At 49.7% G+C, this 21,581-nt stretch overlaps 1 protein-coding gene across 1 annotated transcript in view; it reads right to left on the reverse strand.

Moving 5' to 3' along the window:
* Positions 1-16,423, reverse strand: part of SLC22A3 (solute carrier family 22 member 3) — a 94,945-nt gene extending 78,522 nt beyond the window's left edge. The window contains exon 1 of the mRNA XM_047101253.1: positions 16,013-16,423. Within this exon, the coding sequence (XP_046957209.1) occupies positions 16,013-16,423 (411 nt within the window). The remainder of the gene's footprint in view (positions 1-16,012) is intronic.
* Between the last annotated feature and the right edge of the window lie 5,158 nt (positions 16,424-21,581).

The raw sequence follows: 21,581 nt of genomic DNA on the forward strand, positions 1-21,581 counted from the left end.
ACTCTCTGTCACCCAGGTAATTCTGCAGAGAACATACCTACCTCCTGATGGATGGGTTTGAGAGCTTCCTTTGGGACTTAATGCACAGGAGTGGAATTGCTGGGTCACAGTACGGGGAGAGCTCACGGGCATCCGCGGTTCCAGACTGTGATGGAAAACAGCTGCACGTGCCCTCCAGCAGGCATCCTGCCACCTACCAACCCTTGGCACTGCTGGGCTTATAGTTTCTAACCAGCCTAATGAGTGTGAAGCGCTATCTTGGTTCCATTTTTATTTCTCTGATTACGAATGGATCTGCATTGCTTCTTATGCTTAATGGCCTTTTGGGTCTACTTTCATGAAAGCTGTCTCCATCCTTTGTCACTTCTCCTACCAGGCCTGTTACCTTTGTCTTACTGATTCGCGGAAGCCCCGTTTAGATTCTGGAGACATCGATTAACTTCTTATTGGTTCAGACATCAAAAAATATCTTTTCCTGGCACCTGAGTGGCTCAGTGGGTTGAGTGTCTGACTCTTGAGTTGGAGTCAGGTCATGATCCCAGGGTCTCTGATCCCTGCGGGTAGACAGCTCCGGGGACATCTCAGGCCAGCTGTCACAGGGGACGAAGACACAGGTGATATCTGTACACTTGAGACGTATTTAGTCTCTAAGGTGCAAATCTGTGTATAGGCGTCGGGCTCCGTGCTGGGCAGGGGGCCTGCCTGGGATTCTCTCTCTTTCTCTGTCTGTCCCTCTCCCTCGCTCGTCCTTGCTCTCTCTCTCTTTCTCAAATTAAAAAAAAAAAAAATCTTTCCTAGTGATCCAGACATGGGACAAGTTACTTAATCTCTCTGTACCTCACTTTCCTTCCCTACAAAAGAGCACCTGCCTCCCAGGGTGCGTGAGGACTAAATGAGTTGACTGTTTACTACGTTTTCCGGTAATTTAGTAAGGAAAAAAGTCTCCAAGCAGTAATGTGCATTAATAACTGTAAGGTTATAGTTACACGTAGTATATTACAGCACGGCTTTGTGTCCCTATCAGGGATTAAGCTACTTTCATGGATTAAATTTTCATGCCTATTCAAAGTCAGGGGACTGGACTGCTTAATATAGAGAGCAATTTAGCCAAATTCACTCAACCTGAATCCCGATATTCCTAATTACTGCCCCCCCCCACCACTGCTGTGTGCTCATTTCACAGACCGCAGGGGGGCTGGGGAGGTACCCTTTTGGTCTTTTCTCTCTGAGGCCACTTTCTCATGACAGGACAAGCAAACTGTGATATCATTTAGACTTTGAAACCCCCCCCCCCACACGTGAGGCAAATGTGTCTTATTGACCCGACCAGAAAGTTGGCATGAGCCACAGCGGTGCGTCCCAACGCAGCACCTCTGGGGAAGCTTTGCCGTCCTGATTTACTGAAGGATCTCAGGGGGTTGTGCATGAAAACACGCGGCGGAGAGGGCTTCGCGGTATAGTGATGCCTTAGTCCTTTTCTTTCCAAAATGCTTCATCAACAAGCAGCCAGTGCAGGAGGGAGCGGGCAGAGCCACGTGTGTGGCTCCGAGTGATCACGGACAGTGAGCCACCCCCCACCCAGAGCCACAGGGAGCCCAGGGAAGTGGACAGACGCCAGGCTGCCACCCCAACTGGCCAGAGAAGAAGCACATTCTACTCGGGGCGGGGGGGGGGGGTCGCAGGGCCTCAGCGTGTGCCTCTGGCCGTCCTCTTTCCCTCCCCAGGGGCTCTCCTGGCAGCAGCCTGCTGCTCTCTGGGGACACAGAACGCATCAGTTCCAACCAACACACAGCTCACACCGTCACTTGTCTCCCACAGTGCCACCACCGCGAGTAAAGCAGCCATAACTTCAATCAGGAGAGCTCTCTTTTACGTGAAACTTGAGAAAAACATCTTTACCTGCTGTGGGGTTTTCCGCCTGCACCCTGCAGCGCCCCGAGATTTCCCCAGTTTCAGGGAAGTCCAAGGCCCTAGCCGGGCGGTGCTCTGCTCTGCCTGCGGTCAGAACACAGCGTGGGGCCTGAGCCAGTCTGGGCTCCTCACCCCCAGACCAGACCAGGCGCACCCAGGCCTGGGAGGCCACCTTTAGCGACAAGAGCGAGACGAAGGGAATCAGTGGAGCTCTCTGACGGGGGGAGGTCACAGCTGGAGAAAGGAGCCTTGGGAAGTTTTGTCAAAGCTCGTGGCTCTGACCTCGTATCCTGGATCTTTCCTCAGTCTTTATTGCTAAGTCCCAGCTCCACGAGCTCCAGACGGTGGACCCCTGCCATGTCCCTCAGTGCTGGAATCTTGGCGGTCTGCCAGACAAAAGCTTTCCTCGGACCCAGGGTTTGCCATTTCCTCTAATCCCCAGACCCAGGCTGCCTCTCTGTGTAGACTTCCTGAATATCTATAATCAACAACTACCACCAGAGCCAGGCACTCAGCACTTCCCAGGGGCCAGCGCTCCGTGCCGGCCTCTCAGTGGCTAGTTTTCCCATTTGTAAGAATCTGAGCCTGGGGGGTGTTCGGGGGGGCTCAATCCGTTAAGCGTCTGACTTCAGCTCGGGTCATGATCTCGCAGTCTATGGGTTCGAGCCCCGCGTCGGGCTCTGTGCTGACGGCTCGGAGCCCGGAGCCTGCTTCGGATTCTGTGTCTCCCTCTCTCTCTGCCCCTCCCCAACTCACTCTCTCTCTCTCTCTCTCTCTCAAAAATAAATAAACATTAAAAAAAAAAAAAAGAATCCAAGCCCAGACACATGTCAAACTGAGCAACTTGCCATCTTCACACAACCAATGAGCCTATATCCTTAGCCACGTATTCAACTTTAGAGACAGGCCACACGGCACCGGTTCAGGTCTGAAATCTGATCATTTCTTCACAGCATTTTGCAACCATAAATGGCCATTATCTAATCATCTACATGGTTTGGTAACACACCTGACCTGCTTTCATTTAAAGTCGTCCACCCTGGAGGGGGTGCCGTCGTAATCCTACAGGGGTGCAGGGGTGACAGAGGAGAGGAGGCCCCCAGAGAAATCGGTCACACCATTCCCAAGTTGCCCAGACACGGCGACACGGAGAACTGCTGCGGGGCGGGATCCTGGAGTAATCTCCCGTCCACGACAGAAACCCCGAAATTCTTTTCTCTCTTTGACTTTTTAAAAAGTTGGTGCCGCATTTGTTTTAATGAGCTTCCCCCTAATTTTCACCTCGACCCTCGATATTTAATACGTTCAATTATCCCCGTGGCTTCCATGTGCGTGTCGGCTGCCAACCACGCACTTGAGAACAGTGCACGGGAACAGGTGTCTCCCGAGTGTCGCGGTTAGAACAGCATCCGCATCGAACGTACAGCCCGTGAGCGCCATGCCCTTCCCCCCCCTGCATAAATGTGCCACCGTCTTCAGAACCAGAGGCCCTGGCGCCTCTCCCTTCTGCTTACGTCTCCGAGGCCTCAGCTGGTGGCGTCCCTTCCCTGGGGATGGAGACACACATGCTGTCTTTCATCCTGTGCCGTGGGCCGCACGGCACTTCCAGTTGGCCGAAGCCCCTGAAATCAGAGCCACCCTGTGCGTACGTGGGACTTAAGCCACAACTGAAAAAGGTGTCTGAGACGTGAGCCGCTGTCGAGCAGGGAGGATGGACAGCGTGTAGGAGAGGAGCCCGGGAGGGGGTCCAGGCTGCCCTGGGGAAGCGCTGTCTTCCCTGGGAGGGGGGGCAGTCCCCTCAGCCTCCTTGGCTCACGAGGACACGGGTGGTGACCCCAGAAACCCGACAACGCTACCGGCAAAAACTTTCAAAGCCGTCGGACTTCGCTGGGACCCAACAGTGTCACGGGCCCCGGTGCCTTAGAGTCAGGGCTGGTTTTTCTGTGTCGCTTCCTTCTTCTGTGGCCAGCGGGACCCGCCAAGGCCCTGGCTTCGTCTAACTTCACCTAACCACGGGCCTTACTTGGGTCTCTCGTGCTGGACACCACGGTGCCGGTGGCGTTTCACAGAACACCGCCACTTTCCAAAGCCGCCCCCGTGTGACACCGGCAGTAATGAAGTCAACTTTCGTTCCAGACCAGAGAAACTTGCATCCCATATTCTGATATGCTAATGTAGGTCTTGTAGGTGAAACGCCTATTTCTGCGTTACGAAGTCAAGAGAAATTAAACAATTCTGACTGATGATACAAAAGAAACTCTCTCACCGTGCGCTCTGCTTTGCCATCACCTGCACCTGTGAGGAAGTGCGCGTCTAACTTCCCAGGTGTTTTGAAGCCTGTCAAAGTGGGTCTCTGAACTCTATTCTAAGGAACCAGAAAACATGGTCTCCCACACTCACCTTTGGGTTTTATTACAAATCAGCGCAGCGTAAGTTAACAAACCCCATAAAAGAAATGTTACACGCCCCTTTAACGGACGCAACCTTGTCAGGATTGCTTAAAATACTTAAATGTTTTGGCACAGATGTTCAATGTTAAGTTTCATGGTTGAACGTTAATGATCAGATCACTGAGGGCAAAGGGTGTGAGTACGGACAGGCTTGTGAAGCTCTTGTTCATTTTCCCATGTTACTGTCTCAACTCCCGGCCCCAGCCATCGCCGTTCAAATGGAAAGCCAGAGACCCACCTGTCACTTGGTCATCTCCCCTGCTCCTGCCCCAAAGCAGGAGTCACCTGCCTCCCAAGACCAGATCAGACAGCATCATAATCACCTTTGTTTCTGAAGTCTAGGCTTGCACTCCCCCCTGCCTCCCCCTGGGAGTTTTCGTTGTGTGTGTGGCCCGTGGCACGTCCCTTTCAGATTCTCCACGAGGTCCTGGGGTCTAGAATCAATGTTGAAGAAGGCAGGACGGGCACCTTCTGCAGGGTGCAGGGACACCCATCGACCACATTCCCCTGTGCTCCTGTGGACATCACTCACGGCACACAGCATGCCCACCCGAAAGAAAGGCGCCCTGGGAAGGAATCCATCCTGATTTCCAGAAACTAACACCTGTAGGCTTTAAGTTAGCTTCATTCCAAGACACTGGAATGTGACGACGCTGAGCTCAGGGTCAGGGATTAAATACATCAGGAGCCTGATAACGGATTTGGTTGTGGAAGGATAGACACGGAGGAACCTTGGAAATCCACTGGCAATTAATTGACAGAGGTCCACAGATGTGGCCCACTGCCCCCAGTGGCTCACAGAAACCTGTGACGGGGTTCTGCATCTTGGACCAGGTTCTCCTTCTACCATGCCGTCTGCTTCTCTGATTCGTCAGAGACCACGGTCTAAGCTTTTAGAAACTATTCAACAACAATCACTATGCTCGTTCCCTGACTTTCATTTTTAATTTTCCTGAACACAGCTTTTGAGGTGAAATTACTGAATCAATCTTACACTTTGAATGATGTGCTGCCCCAGGGCCCACACTGTCGGCAGAATTTAACTTTAAAGAATTTGTTAAAATCACATTCATTATTCATATTCACCTTCTCATTAGGCCCTAAACCGCATCCCTCGCTGTTTTTCTCTATTACTACTCAACAGCCAGCCCCAAAGTTGCTTTGCTTTATTGCAAGCATGGAATGGTTAGGGGCATCGGGGGGGGGGCTCAGTCGGTTAAGCGTCCAACTTCAGCTCAGGTCACGATCTCATGGTTCGTGAGTTCGAGCCCCACGTCAGGCTCTGTGCTGACAGTTTAGAGCCTGGAGCCTGCTTCGGATTCTGTGTCTCCCTCTCCCTCTGCCCCTCCCCTGCTCGTGCACTGTCTCTGTCTCTGTCTCTCTCAAAAATAAATAAACATTAAAAAATTAAAAAAAAAAAGCATGGAACAGTTAGAACCCAGCAATCCTTGAAAAGCCACGTCACTGATCTCTCACCCGGACACAATGGCATTAACCGTTATTTATCATTCTAAAAAGCGATACCAGGAGCTTTAGAGAACTTTCCTCATAGAACAGAAATACACTTTCTTTCTTGGCCGTGGTTCAGGAAAGGGAAAGATGAGGAAGAGTGTTAGAAAGGTTTTATTTGGTTCTGAAAGGTAGGCAGTGTCTGCCCTCTCCACAGCTTTGGGGGGCTCAGCCCTGGGTCTCTGAACTGTTGAGAGCCAGGCCCCCGTAAGCCCCTGGCTGAGCCAGGCCCTGCGCCCGTGTGCAGCTGCTTCTGGAGCGTGGCTAGGTCGAAGACGCACATGTGCCAAAAAGTGTGCCAGGACAGCTGAACAAATAGCCTTTGCTGCCCAGCGGACGTCAGCACATAACAATTATGGCCCCGAAGAGCCAGAAGTTCTGTTCCCTGGTTCCTTTCCTGTTTCAGGTCACATCCCCTAAATTAGGATTCTGAGGATGGCAGCACCCTTGTGCAGACAGGGGACAGGGGTGTGGTCTGTCACCCCTCGGCCTCGGCGTGGGGATGGGGGCAGTTTCTGCAGGGCCGTGGCCACCTGAGGACTCGTCAGACCTCATGGGGTGAGGAGGAGGCCCGTACGGTGCCATCAGTAGGACAACAAGTACCCAGGAATAAAACTAGTGACATCTGTGTAAGACCTTCACTGAAAACAAGACGCTGCGGAGAGAAACTGAATAATGCCTAAGAAAGTGCAACAACACAGTCGTTCAAATTATACCAAATACATCACGTTCAATATATTGGAATTGTTGAAATGTCCATTTTCCCTAAATTAAAACATAAAATTAAAGTAAAAGAGAAAGAACAAGGGGCAGCCTGTTTGGGGACAAGAGCTGACGTTAATCTACGAAGGTCAATTTCAGGGTTGGCTTGACCAAAATTGTAACAGGGGTCAAATTTGTCACTCAACCCTTTTCTCGTTGACTCACTAATTTAGCCACAAAAATTACCACAGTGAGATACCACCTCACACCTGTCAGAATGGCTAAAATGAACAACTCAGACAACAAGAGATGTTGGCGAGGGTATGGAGAAAGGGGAACCCTCTTGCGCTGCTGGTGGGAATGCAAACTGGTGCAGCCGCTCTGGAAAACAGTATGGAGGTCCCTCAAAAAATTAAAAATAGAACTACCCTGTGACCCAGCAATTGCACTACTAGGTATTTATCCAAAGGATGTGAAAGTGCTGATTCGAAGGGGCACGTGCACCCCAACGTTTACAGCAACACTGTCAACAATAGCCAAAGTATGGAAAGAGCCCAAATGTCCATCGATGGATGAATGGATAAAGATGTGTGTGTGTGTGCGTGTGTGTGTGTGTGTGTGTGTACACACACACACATACATACATACATATACATAAAATGGAATCAAAGAGAATGAAATCTTGCCATTTGCAACAACGTGGATGGAACTAGAGTATATCATGCTAAGCAAATAAGTCAGGCAGAGAAAGACAAATATCATATGATTTCACTCACATGTGGAATTTAAGAAACAAAACAGAAGAACAAAAGTGAAGGGAAGGAAAAATAAGATAATAACAGAGAGGGAGGCAAACCATAAGAGGCTCTTAGATACAGAGAACAAATTGAGGGTGGCTGGAGGGAAGGTGGGGGGGGGGGATGGGTATTAAGGAGGGAACTTGTGATGAGCACTGGGTGTTGAATGTATGTGATGAATCACTGGATTCTACTCCTGAAACCAAGACTACACTGTAGGTTAACTAACTTGAATTTAAATAAATAAATTAAAAAAAAATTACACACCATGTAATTTCATCACATATATTTACTGAACACGTTCTCAGCCCTCAAGAAACCTGTAGTCTGACAAAGGAGGCAATGATGATCACAGTTAGCATACAGTGAGGGTGTTGAGGCAGAGAAAGGAATCCAGATACCCCCGAGGGTAGTGGCAGGTGTGTGTGTGGGTGGGGAGTGGAGGGCAGGTGGAAATTATGGAAGGTATTTCTGGAATAGGTAACTCCCAGCTGCATAAAAAATGGAACAGCCTTATGGAAAAAGAAGAAAGGTATTTTGAGAAAAGGAAACAGCACGTTCCAGAGCCTGGAGAGGGCAGCTGGGCGGCTGGAGCACTGGGTGCTAGAGAGGCCAGGGGCCTGTAGGGCTCTAGATGCCCACAGGCAGGGACAGGGTGGCCTTGTGCAAAGACCAAGGGGAGGACTGTCTTGAAGGAACAAGCTTCCCTACCATTTAATCAGGGACGTGCAACTTACAGAAAATATGCTCAAATGGTGTGTTAGTCAGGGTGGGCTCACATTAAGAGATGCAACAAACAGCCCCTCCAATATCAGTGGTTTAATACAAGAAAGTTTATTTCTCATTAATTTCACACTCCCATGTAGACTTCCTCCCCACAGGCTTTCAGGGATGGATCTCCTTCCATCTAAGGACTCCACCATGTTTTAGGGCATCAGCATTCTCTGCTGGAAGGTGAGGGAAGCAAGGAAGAGATGGGGATTACCCGGAGGAAGGTTATTCGGGCTCCGGGCCTGGCAGAGTCACATATCACTTCTCCCATCTTCACTGACCAGAGCTCTGTCCCATGACCTACTAGCTGCAAAGGAAGCTGGGAAATACAATCTCGTGTGTGTCCAGGAGGAAAGTACAGGGTATTGTCTGCCCTAAGGGCAAATTAATGTCTGAGAGATTTTTTTCTTTATATTTAAAGCCAAGTTTATTAGTGATGTATTATGCTAGACCAGGATTCTGCAAACTACAGCTGCAGGGTCAAATCTGGCACACCACTAATTCTCTCTCTCCCTCCTCCTCCTACTGGTAGGTAATAACACCTACCCATCATCATGGTAGGTGTTATTACGCCCATTCTAGAGCTGAGGACACCAAGGCTGAGGCAGATTCTGTGACTTGCCCTCAAAGTTGAAATACAGAGGAGCTGGCATTTAGGCCCAGATCTATCAAATCCCAAAGATACATCAGAAAGTGTAAATACCAATGCCATATCTGTTGGATATCCCATTCGGTTGTGCCCCTGCCTCTCCCCAGAGCTCTATTCGGGTTTGCCAAAATTCGCAGGGAGTGTGGTCCAGCTGTGGGCACCCCAGCCCAGTCAGTTATGGGATTTTGCTGTCAGTTGCCCATCTCTGGAGAGCCCAAGCTTCTGCAGATCAACAGCGGCTTTTCACCAGATACAATCTGGGACTCGTGCCTCCAGGGAAAGGGATGATGCTTTTGTCCCAAGTTCTCAGAGTGTCTGGAGGAGTGGCACTTGCTTCAACCACACATAAGGCTGTTCCTCTCATGATATTCTCGGCATGCTCCTCATAAAGAAACACTCAGCATGTCTCCATGGACCACCTCCATGGGAAAAATGAAGATTCCCAAACCCCACCTCAGTCCTTTGATTCCAAATCTCTGAATACAAAGGCAGTGTTCTGGAAGGTAGGTCTGAAACAATATCTAGACCATACATGTAGGTATGGAAATGGAAAATATGAGATAATGTTAAGATTCAGGAAGGGCAGCAAAAGAAGGTCCAACTTATGTCTAATTAGAATCCCAAAAGGAAAAAACAGAGCATGGAAAAGGTAACACTGAAGAGATAATGGCTGACAGTTACCCAGGACTTATTAAAAAGAACCAAAATTCACAGTTAAAGGAAATACAACAATTGGTTCATTTAATGAATATTTACTGAGTGCCTATTATATGCCAGATGCCTTTCAGAGGCAACGTACACCAATCTGGGTAAACAAAAGAAGTACCCACTTAGATACAACCTGAGAGAAAAAGGATGGTTGGATGGTCAGCAGATTTCTCCAAAGCAAAATGAAAGCCTTAAGACAGAAGTAACATCTTCAAAGCACTGAGGAAAAATAATTGGCAACACAGAACTATTTTCCTACCAAAACCATCTTTCAAAAATAATGGTGAACAATGGCTGGCTTGGTCAGTGGAGCGTGTGACTCTTGATCTCAGGGATGTGGGTTTGAGCCCCATGTGGGGTGCAGAGATTACTTAAAAATAAAATCTTCTCAGGGCACCTGGGTGGCTCAGTTGGTTGAGTGTCTGACTCTTGATTTCAGCTCAGGTCATGGATCCCAGGGTCATGGGATTGGGCTCTGTGCTGATAGCAGATTCTCTCTCTCCCTCTCCCCTCCCCTGCTTGTGTGCTCGCTCTCTCTCTCTCTCTCTCTCTCTGTCTCTCTCAGAAAAATAAATAAATAAATAAATAAATAAATAAATAAATAAATAAATAAAAAGATTCCTAACTTGTTGAGGAGAAGTTTGCAGTATTAAATTTAGGCTCTGTGAAGTAAACATAGTAAAATGTCAAGGGTAACCACTGAAAGAATTGAAATAAAAAATCTAAATTCCAAACAAACGAAGGAACAAAATAGAGTAAGAAGAACAAATTGAAAAATCATCTTTTAAAGGAAGGAAAAAAGCATAGAAAGAACAAGACAAAGAAAATAGTGTAGTATAACAAGCTCAAATATACCAATTAATACAATGAACATAAAGAGACTAAGCATAGCAGTTAAAAACTAAATAAAGTTATATGCATTTTATAAAAGATACATATAAATATCAGAACATGGGAAGCTTGAAAGTCAGAGATAACATAAAATACAGCAGGCAAATATTAACTGAAAGAAAACTGGAGTAGCTACATCAGTCTCAAACAAAAGAGACCTTAAAACAATATACAGCATGGATTTGAGATAGGGTCCCTACACCTATAAAAGGTTCAATTCAGTATGTAGGTTAAAAGCAAATTCTAAATTTGTAGACACAGACATCTAATAAAACTGCCCCATGTATGTGACTTTTTAAGTCTGCTGGAAAAATAGGGAGGAACTGACAAACCCACAAACATAATGGCAAATTTCAATACCTGTGAGTTAATTTTGACAGACCAAGCAAATGGAAAGTTTAACAGCATAAGTGACAAGCTTCAAATATGGGGCATCTATAAACCCTGCACCCAACAGCTAAAGACTGTACACCGTTGTTTTTTTTTTAATATTTATTTTTGAGAGAGAGAGAGAGAGAGACAGAGCACAAGGGAGGGGGGCAGGGGCCGAGAGAGAGGGAGACACGGAATCTGAAGCAGGCTCCAGGAGCCATGCTGTCAGCGCAGACATGGCACTCGAACCCACAAACTGCAAGATCATGACCTGAGCTGAAGTCTGACGCTCAACCTACTGAGCCACCCATGTGTCCCAAGACTGTACATTTTTGTGGAGCACGCAGGGAACATTTATGAAAATCGACCTCTTAAAGGCCAAAAAGCAAGTTTCGATAAAGTCCAAAGAGGCCGTGTCACACAGACCTTGTTCTCCGACCACTCCAAAGTTAAACAATTAAACAACAATTAAAAGTCAACAATTAAAAGATAAAAGCATCAGCACACAGTTGAAAGTTTAAAACAAGCCTCTAAATAAATCATGGGCCAAAGAGAAAACAATAATGGAAATTACAAATACTGAGAATGAAATATTAAAATTAGCTTTTCAAAACTTGTCGGATACAGTCAAAAAAGTACATAGAAGGAAATCTATAGCTTTAAATATTTATACTAGAAAAGAAGAAAGGCTGAAAATAACTGAGCTATGGATCGAACGTAAATCGGAAGAAGCATACCAAAAGTAAATCCAAGAAACAAGAACAAACAATAAAGAGGAGAAATTAATGAAATGAAAATGAACAGCCACATATTTGGATCTCCAAAGTAGTAATAAAACAGATGTCCTCCTGGTGAGGTTGATATAGCCAAAAAAAAAAAAAAAAAAAAAAAAAGGAGGTCCAAATAATATTAGAAATAAAAACAGTACAAAAGCAAGATCTTTCGCAAGTACCCAGAGCAAATCAGAGACTGAGCACAGACTAAAACGTGGGCCTGGATAGATTTTCTCCAGTTTCCACAGCAGCGCAATTCCATGCTTGACAACAGAGAGGCCAGGATGCTGGCGGCACTGATGTCTGTGGGTTGACCTTATGTCGTGGGACAGACATTCAAGAGGCAAAGCAGAGACATGCGAAGCCCCACAGATCAAAGCAGCCATCACTCTCTCCGGCTACTTCCCTCAAATGGACTTTACTTTTATTGTGGGAAAAAAAAGATCTGGAAAGGAAAAATAAGCATGATTCGGACTATTTTTAAAAGGTGCTCTGAAGCCCAGTTCCTAGTGAGACCCTAGAGGGAACTTCTCTTTCTTTCTTTCTTTCTTTCTTTCTTTCTTTCTTTCTTTCTTTCTTTCTTTCTTTCTCCCATTTATGGTATACAAGCAAGCATTTAAAAGTCCTAACATCCATTTCAAAGACTCACTCTCTAGGCAATGAATTGAAATATTGGGGTGGGGGGAGGGGGCTCGCACTTCTCTGCATTATATCTTAATTCTGCTTATATCAGAATTAATGCTTAATTCTGGCCAGTGTCTGACAAGCAGACGAGGCCAAGGTTCAGACTTAGAAAGTCTGCGCAGAGAAAGCTACATGCAGGTGGAAAATCTACTGCCTCGCCTTGAGCAAGAGAAGTAACTGAGGGAGCTGGATTTAAATGGCCCTGCACTTGGCCTTGGCTTCTGACTTCACTCCCCGGAGCCGTTCTGCTTCGAAAGATGGAAAGACAGTGGGTGAGGTGCCAATGTCCATTCTGCAATGTCCACATCAAGAGGGGACAGCCATTCTCATCCGCCGGTCTGGCTGTATGGCTGACCCCGTTCCTGCCACCGGGCAATGAAATTCAATGGCAGGTTGGCCCGAGGAATGAAGTCAACACGAAGAGGCCCCCGGGATTTCCTGCAGCTTCTAAAGCGTGAGTGGTTGGCGGGGATGAGGAGAAAGGGGAAGCCTTTCCAAGAACCAAGTCCAAGTTGCCTGGACTTTCCCGAAGACTTCAAACGCCGTATGGAGGACAGGAGGACGATTTACATTCACGACCCTTAGATCTGATCCCAACTGGGCTACTTAAAAGGTCTGGGACTCTGGCAGGTCCTTCCACCTCAGGTACCTCTTCTACAAAGCCGGGACAGCGATGTCTCCTCACAGGGGTGCAAAGATGAAATAGAATAGCCAGATAGAGACATCCGGGAGTCTGGTCTGCCCTTCTCCCTTCTAAACTCTTGCAGTTCACCCTCTTTCCACGATTAATACATTAGACTCTGAGCCTATAAAAACACATTGGATACACCATGTTAACCAAACACGGAAGGATAGTTCCTTGAATGCTGACAGAATATGAAAGCACAGAAACTAAACAGATCCTATTCAAAACCCAAGGCAGCAAAGTATCAGCCAGGCAGAACTCTGAAAGCGAATGAGTCACTCTGAATGGCGGAACTTCCTAAATGGAAGGGGGGGAGGTGGGGGTTCCTCTTAAGAATCAATACATTAAAAGCAAACAAGCCAGAAGAAGCAAACAGTTTGGGACTTAAAAAGAAAACAAAACAAAACTCTCCAACATGCTTCAAAGACTTGTCGGTGGCCTTAAGGAGTGCCTGCTGACTACCATTCAACTTTTCCTTGAAGACTTTTATCATTGTTCTAAGCGCACGGAGCAGCAATCCAGCGATACCGCTGATGGACGGCATCTGTAGGACGTCATCCAACCTCTAATTTTACAGATGAGAAAGCTAAGCCCAGGGAGGTTAAGTGATCCACTCGAGCCACCCAGCTCTCTGCAGACAGTGCCACACCGGGTCTCCTGCCCTTCCACCTGCCACGCGCTACCTTTGGGGAGCCACTGACCTTCATAAAACTACCTGTCCCTCCTTGAAATAAGCCCAGATCGCTTGAAACAACTCCAGTATGTTTCTAAAGCATTGGGGCACCAACTCACAGATTTTTACATCTCCTTTCTCCAATGTCTAGGGATCACGTCTGCTCACAGAAACCCCGCTTGAGTGCGTGGGCCTTTAGCTTTAGAGGCTCGTCTGATTCTTCATTTGAGGTTTATATGTCTTCACAAATCAGGTGTCCTCTCTCCAAATGGTATCTTCCGATTTGCCTGGGAAGTAGGCACTGAGCAGCCAGGTGAAGGGCTATACACGGAGCCACCTAACCGGTGCGGCTCTAAGCAAGTACTAGTGACAATGCCCCGTCCTACCGAAGTCCACCCCCTGCCCATTTCAACTATGAGATCCTTAACCACAAGGCCACCATAGTTTATACAGCAGTCATCAGCATCACCCACAGGTTAGATAGAAATTAAAGTACCCCAAACACACGCACGCACACTGCCTGGCTGGGCTGCCAGGAGTTCTACAGCACATAGTATGGCACCACACACGCTTGGCACTCTACAGAATATGCGTGAACTGGGGGCACCTGGGTGGCTCAGTCGGATAAGTGTGGGACTCTTGATTTCGGCTCAAGGTTCGGGAGTTCAAGCCCCACATATGGCTCCCAGTGCAGAGCCTGCTTGGGAGTCTCTCTCCCTCCCTCTTTCTCTGCCCCTCCCCCGCTCACTTGCTCACTCTCTTTCTCTCAAAATAGAGAAATAGATTTGTGGGGCCCCTGGGTGGCTCAGTTGGTTAAGCGTGGGACTTCAGCTCAGGTCAATTTCACGGTTCGTGAGTTCCAGCCCCGCATCGGGCTCTGGGCTGACAGCTCAGAACCTGGAGCCTGCTTCCGATTCTGTGTCTCCCTCTCTCTCTGCCCCTCCCCTGCTCACACGCTCTCTCTCTTTGTCTCAAAAATAAATAAATGTTAAAATTTTTAAAAAAGAAATACACTGTAAAAAAAGAATATGCACGAACTCAAAGATCAATCACCCCAACACCAGTGACACCAGACCAAAGAATACCATCAACAGTGACACACTGCTAGAGCTGAATCTAGTGTTTTCTCCATTATTCATGCAGGTGCTTTAAAATGTTTATGACAATAAAGACAAAAGTTTTTCTTTCCTAATTTGCCTGAGCACATTCAATCGTTTCTTTCAGACATTAAATTGACCTAGGATTGCAGACGAAGTTCAATGAAACTGCTCGTTCCTGCCACCCAGCCCCGACAGAGGCAGCCCCCCCCCCCCCCCCCGGCAGATAAAGACGGCCAAACTGCCTTCCCAGCCCGGGGTAGGAACGGCCGTGCAGCTAGGGCTGAGGGGCCACGCAACCCCCAATGCACTGCATGCCCAAACACACCTAGGGAAATGGGGGGACTGCCCCCACCTGCCCCAAGCAGCCACTCCCAGGAAGGTGGGAGGGGGTCTGCTTCGTAAGGCTTGAAGCCTCTTCTGCTGCCCCCCTGTAATTTATTAGCAGGGGGAAAAAAGAAAGAAAGAAAGAATTAAAACTCTTTTTTTTTTTTTTAACGTTTATTCATTTTTGAGAGACAGAGCATGAGTGGGGTAAACGGCAGAGAGAGAGGGAGACACAGTCGGAAGCAGGCTCCAGGCTCCAGGCTCCAAGCTGCAGCACAGACCCTGAGGCCGGACTGGAACCCGCGGACTGGGAGATCACGACTCCAGCTGAAGTCAGACCCTTAACCAACCGAGCCCTTCCCCAGGCGCCCCCAAACTCTCAATTCAAAACCTCAGCTCTCCCAACTTCGCTCCGATGTTGCTCTTTGCCCCCAAAGCGGTTTTACCAAAATCGCGACCCGGGAGAGCCTTGACCTTCGTGCCCTCGCGCTTCACGTAATCGTTCGGGCAACCAGGCACCGTCTCGCCCTTCCCTGACCCCCCGAAGACCACAAAGCACTCGGGCCCTGCCCCCAGCGAGCCGTCCGCCCCGCGGGGCTGCGCTTCCCCGCCGCGAGCCCACCCAACATCGCCCCCCGCGGCGCAAACCCCTCGGGGGGGGCGACGACGCGCCGCGCGCTGGCCGCTCGGATTCCCCAGGAGGGGCGTGCGGAGCGTCTCCCAACTCAGCGTCCGTCCCAGCTTGCGTTCCCTCCCGAAACCCAAGCATCCCCCCACCCCAACCCCCGTCCACTCACCCCGCAGAGGGACACACACGAGAGGCATTTCCCCGGGCACTCGGGACGCAGCGCTTCCGAGCGCGGGATGAACCCGGTCGGTTCCCCCCCCCCAGGCAACCAACAGGTGCCGGCGCCCCCGCGGCCCTTCCCCGCGGCGTCCCGTCCCGCCGGGGGTTTCTCCCCCGCCCCGCCGCCCCCCACCCCCCCACCCCGAGCGAGCCCCGACGCCCGTACCTCGCTGACGATGGTGGAGTGGGCCTGGACGTACCGCCAGCCGCCCCGGCAGGGCACGAGCGGCGCCGAGCGGTTGGGGAAGGCGGCGAGCGGGTCGGCGCAGCTGAGCGCGCCCGCCGCCGCGCTGCCGTTGGCCGCCTCCAGGAGGTAGCGCCGGCAGCCGGCGTCGCCGCCGCGCTCGGGGGGCGCCGTGCGGTTCCACTCCTCCTCCGGGCTCCAGCCGCAGCGCTCGGCCAGCGCGGCGGCGCTCGGCCCGCGGCACCAGTAGCGCTCGGGCCGGCTGCCCAGGAAGACCACGCCGACGAAGAGGAAGGCGAAGGTGACGCCCGTCAGGCACAGCAGCAGGAACACGCGCCGCTGGAAGCGCCCGAACTCGCCGGCCCGCTGCAGCGCCTCGTCGAACGAGGGCATGGTGCGCGACCCCGCGGGCGCGTCCTGCCGCCCGCCGCCCGGCCTCCGAGTGAGCGCGCGCCCCGCCGCCGGCCGCCGCCTCACCCCGCCCCGCGCTCCCCGCCTCACGCCCCCGGGCGCCGCGCCCGCCGCCCCCGCCTCCCGCCCGCCCGGGCCGCGCTCCCCGGGGACGCGCCGGGGGCCCGGCCCGGGACCGCGAGTGGCGGCCGCGGCCGCCTCCGGCCTGGCGCGGGGCTCCGCTCGGTCCCCGCCGGCAGCCTGCTCTGCGGTCGGCCCCGGGGTCGCGCTCCAGAAGGAAGTTGCAGGGTCACCCTCCGGTCTCGGTCGCGGCCCCTCGGAGGCCCCCGAGGGCGGCGTCGGAGGTGGGGGGGGGGGAGGTGGCGGGGCGGGGACGGACGCCGCGCGCTCCGCGTCCCGCGCCTGTGCCCCCGGAGACGCCCTCGGGCCCTCCAAGCCCTCGGCGCTCAGGGGCCGCCCCGCGCGACCCGCCGCCCAGCCGGCTCCAGGCGGGATTCGAGTTCGGCGACATCTCGGAGATGGTCCAACTTTTTCAAAAAGGCAGCTGGGCGGGCTACGGAGTCCAAGCGCCTCGTTCGCGTTCCGCAAGTTCCAAGTGGGAGAGGACCTCGGGCTGCATTTGGGGCTCCTTAAGCCCGGGCCTTTGCGACCTACTCTTGGCCCGAAAGCGCCCCCGGAGAGGGTGTTGGTTGCTTTGAGCGTTGTTTTTACCTTCTTGACTCGCGCCCGGAGGTCCGCAGGACTGTGTCCGCACTGGCCCCTGGCGTCCTGGGCCCTGGGCTGCCGTGTCCCGTGCCTCCTGGGTCTTCCCGCGCGGGGTCGCAGCCTGGGGCAGTGCTGACCACGCCGCACCGGTCCACACTGCCCACGGCGCTCACCCAGCCCTGGCCTAGCCTATCTGGCCATGTGTTTTCTCAAAATTTCTCTAGCTCTTCTCCCCAGACCCCACCCCATCCTCAGAAAAGCTTTGTATACTCGTGTTGCTTTTCTGGAAGCTCCCAGAGGCGGGTAGAGCACAGACACGTTTTGTCCTTCCGGATCAAGGACTCGGGAAGCCAGGCTGCCTCTATGCAGCCCGCTTCATCCCCTCACCAGCTCTTGACCTTCGGCAACTCATTGACCGGCCCAGTATTCTCATCTGTCAAGCGAGGCTAACACCCTCCTGGGGTCTATAAAGCGCCAGAAAACCACCTGATGCACAGAGCATACCCTTTCATGTGTTGGCTGCTATTACTGTTATTTGTGTCGAGTTAATGCTATGGAGGGTGCAGGGATGTCCTTACGGTGACAGATGCTGCGTAGGATAGAGCACCTGGTAGTGTGCAGGCCACACAGCGGGGGCTCGCCGATGGGCGGTTTTTATTGTCCTCACCTTCCTTGCCCTCGGCTACTAAATAAAGCAGATCTACCACCGAGTTAGCAATGATTTCTATGTCCACGTGTCTCCTGCTCCAGGCTGTAGCCCATATTAAAAAAACAAAAACAAACAAACAAAAAACCCTTTTTTAACATTTATTTATTTTTGAGAGAGAGACAGAGTGTGAGCAGGGGAGGGGAAGAGAGAGAGGGAGACACAGAATCCAAAGCAGGCTCCAGGCTCTGAGCTGTCAGCACAGCGCCCGACACGGGGCTGGAACTCAGGAACCGGGAGAGCGTGACCTGAGCCGAAGTCGGATGCTTAACTGACCGAGCCACCCAGGCATCCCCCTAGCCCATATTTTTAACCGGCTCCCTGGACTCCAGACTCAATCTGTCACCCGCTACCCCCACCCCAGCTCTTCCTCCTGACCTCCCTTTTGGTGTAACCAAGGCCCAACCCCAGAATGAATCTCTGGATCATCTCAACACCTCTCCCTTTTGCAGGCCTTTCTTCAAAAGTCACCTCCGCTCACTCCGCCCCCACCGGTCAGCCTTCCCCTCACCACCCAACACACACGCAGACACACGCACGGGCGATCCATCCTGGCGGCTCCCTTCCCTGCTTTATCCACCTGCGATGCGTATCCGTATTCCTTTGTTTACCATGTGTCTCATCTGTTCATTTATCTTACTTGTGATCCTCTGCTAGACTGCAAGTTCCATGAAAGCAGAAATTTCTGTTTTGTTCACTCTAGGTTGCCACCACCCACAACTGTGCCTGCTTCATAGTAGGTGCTGGTAACTGGGTGCTTCTTGACACAGCCCCCTATACACACACAGGTATTGTCTCCTTTCCTCTCCGCCGCCATCTTTGTTCTGCCCGCAGTGCCCCCGGGGTTTCCTCACCTGCAGCCCTGGCCCTGTCCTGCGGTCCAGCCCACGCTGCCCACCAACTGCCCACAGTGGAGCTCCAGGCCCGGCTTGCCTTCCAAATTAAATCCTCATGTCTCACCCTCCCTTTCAAGATCCTAACCCATGTTCCTCACCAAGTTGTCCCCTTATGTGGCAGCCAAACACAGCTACTTGCTAATACTCCAATCCTTCTTGAACTTTCCTACACCCATCCCGGTATACGCGAAGTTCCCTCTTCCTGGTGGTTCACTCTCCTGCCCCTCCCTGCCCACTGCCCAGGAAGGCCTGGCCTAAAAGGTGGCACCAGGTTCGTGAAGCCTTTCCCACCATAGCAACTGCCTTCCTTCCCAAGTAATGCCCTCTTGGTTTGTGCTCCTAACACATCCAAGAAACTTCTCATGGAATTTCACTACCTTTTTCTTTGTATATACTTGGTATTTTAATTTTAATGTTTTTAATGAAGTATACAGTTCAGTAGACCTAGTATATTGCTAAGATCACAGAACCCCTACTGGGTTCAGATCCCCTTCTATTTTTTGCAACGAGTGACCTTGGGCAAGTTATTTGGTTGTCTCCCATAAAACTGAGTAATAATGAACCTTCTCGTTTTTAATGCAAATCATTTAGAATAATAATTGAAACATGATAAGTGCTGTATGTGAGTCAGCTATTTAAAAAAGCAATGAGTGGGGTGCCTGGGTGTCACAGTCAATTAAGCATCTGACTCTTGATTTTGGCTCAGGTCATGATCTCACAGTTCATGGGATCAAGCCCCACATCAGGCTCTGTGCTGACAGTGCAGAGCCAGCTTGGGCTTCTCTCTCTCCCTCTCTCTCTGCCTCTAACCCCGCTCACATACTCTCTCTCTCTCTCAAAATAAATAAATAAACTCAAAAAAAAGGTTTTTTTAAAAAAAGAGCAATGAAAAAAAATACCACCCACCCCGAGAATTAGCAAATGTCACGTTGTTATGTTTGTTTTAGGTATATCGTTATAAAGAACTAACATTCATACACAGCGTTGAAGTCTCCTTCATAAGCCTTCAGATCCTGTTCCCTGTCACCTCCCTCCCTCCCCAAGGCAGCCACCAGGCCATTTCTTCAGAAGGTGGGCCAGGGGAGAAGGCCCACCCAGACCCAAGAAGCGGGCTCAGGACCCTTGAGCAGAGAATCTTGGGTTCCTGGCTCCCAGAGCAGGGGGGAACTGGAGAGACAAAGTGGTGATAGGCCTCCGGTGGGTACTACCCCTTGGCCCTGGGGCTGGAGCAGACAGAGGAAGGCCAGACTCCCCCGAAGGCACAGACCTGTCGTGCCCAGGTGTAGCTATTGTGAAATTGTTAATTTTCATCTCGTCCAGTTTTCATCCTTTTAATACACAAGTATCACGTACAAACAATAGTACGTGGGGTGCTTTGATATTTACATAAGTGGTACCACACTCCACATGTTTTTCTGTCACTTTTCTTTTTCACCGCACATTATATTTTTGAGACCCATTAGCCTTGATAAACATGGATCTAGCTCATTTGCTCCAGCTGCTACGGATCATTCTTTTGAATGACCATACTATGATTTATCCATTCCCCTACTGAGAGACATTTAGCTCATTCTTAATTTTCCACAATTACAAGTAACGTTGCAGTGAATGTGCTGTGCATGCTCCTTTGTGCACTTTGTACAAGAATTGATGGAAAGTAAGTACCTAGAAATAGATTAGCAGGGCTGCAGAGTGTACGGATTTGGAGTTTGCCAGACATTGCCAGGTAGCTCTTAGGGGGGTGGTCCCACCTTGCATCCTGCAAATGATGTATGAAGTTATCCATGTCCATGCTATGGCTCAGCTTTGTTAAACTCAAGCCCGCTAGCGGATACTGTGGGTATAAAATGCAGTCTTACTGTTCTGATTTGTATGTGGTCAAACAGAACACATTCTTCATGCTTATTCATTACTCAGGTTTTATCTTCCAGGAGAGGCCTCTTTTCATATCCTCTACCTGTGTTCTCTTTGTTACTTGTGTTTTCTTATTGAATTTTTAGGAAGTTATTTGTATATTTGTGTATTCTACTCCTTTATCAGTGGTATGGGTTCTGTCCTCTCAGTCTGTTAACTTTGTTTATAGTGTCTTGCTGACTATAAAAAGTTTAAGTTCAGCTGTAGTAAAATTTATCAATTTTCTTGAGAGCTTCTGCTTTTTGTCTTTTGCAAAAAAAGAAAAAAGAAAAGGAATCCTTCACGAATGTGTTTCTGGGTTCTTCATTCTGTTTTACTGCACTAGCCCCATACCAATATTGCCTTGTTAATTACAATAGCTCTATACAAAGTCTTAATATCTGGGAGATATTAAATCCCACCTCCACTCCCTAACCTTATTCCTCTTCAGAATTATCTTGGTGATTTAGGGGCTTTTTTCTTCCGTATAAAATTTACATTTATTAAGGTCCATAAAAATTCAGTTGGGACTGTGATGTAAAATCCTGTACACATTTTATTTCTCCCATTACTTTGTAGGTCTTCGAGAGAAAAGCCATATCAATTCATGTTTCTATCCCAACACACTGATGTCTATTTTATATCTGCACATGTGGCTGTTTAAATTTAATTTAATTAAAATTTAGTAAAATAAAGAATCCTGTTCCTCATGAGCCACGTTTCAAGTTGCACACTAGTCAATGTGGCTAATGGCTAAGATATTGACTAAGAAGATACAGAACATTTCCATTCTCCACATGAAGCTCTCCTGGGCAGTGCTGATGCAGATACCATGATCATTAACTGAATAGAAATAACAAGAATCAATTGGCCCACAACCTTCGGCCTTTGTAAAACATACTGACTTTATTCTTTCTGAAAAGGTAATTTTTCAGATTTA

The sequence above is a fragment of the Lynx rufus genome, unplaced genomic scaffold (assembly GCF_022079265.1).
Source record: "Lynx rufus isolate CCGP_SWC_20201006 ecotype Redwood Valley unplaced genomic scaffold, mLynRuf1.p SCAF_6, whole genome shotgun sequence".
In the NCBI taxonomy this organism is placed as follows: domain Eukaryota; kingdom Metazoa; phylum Chordata; class Mammalia; order Carnivora; family Felidae; genus Lynx; species Lynx rufus.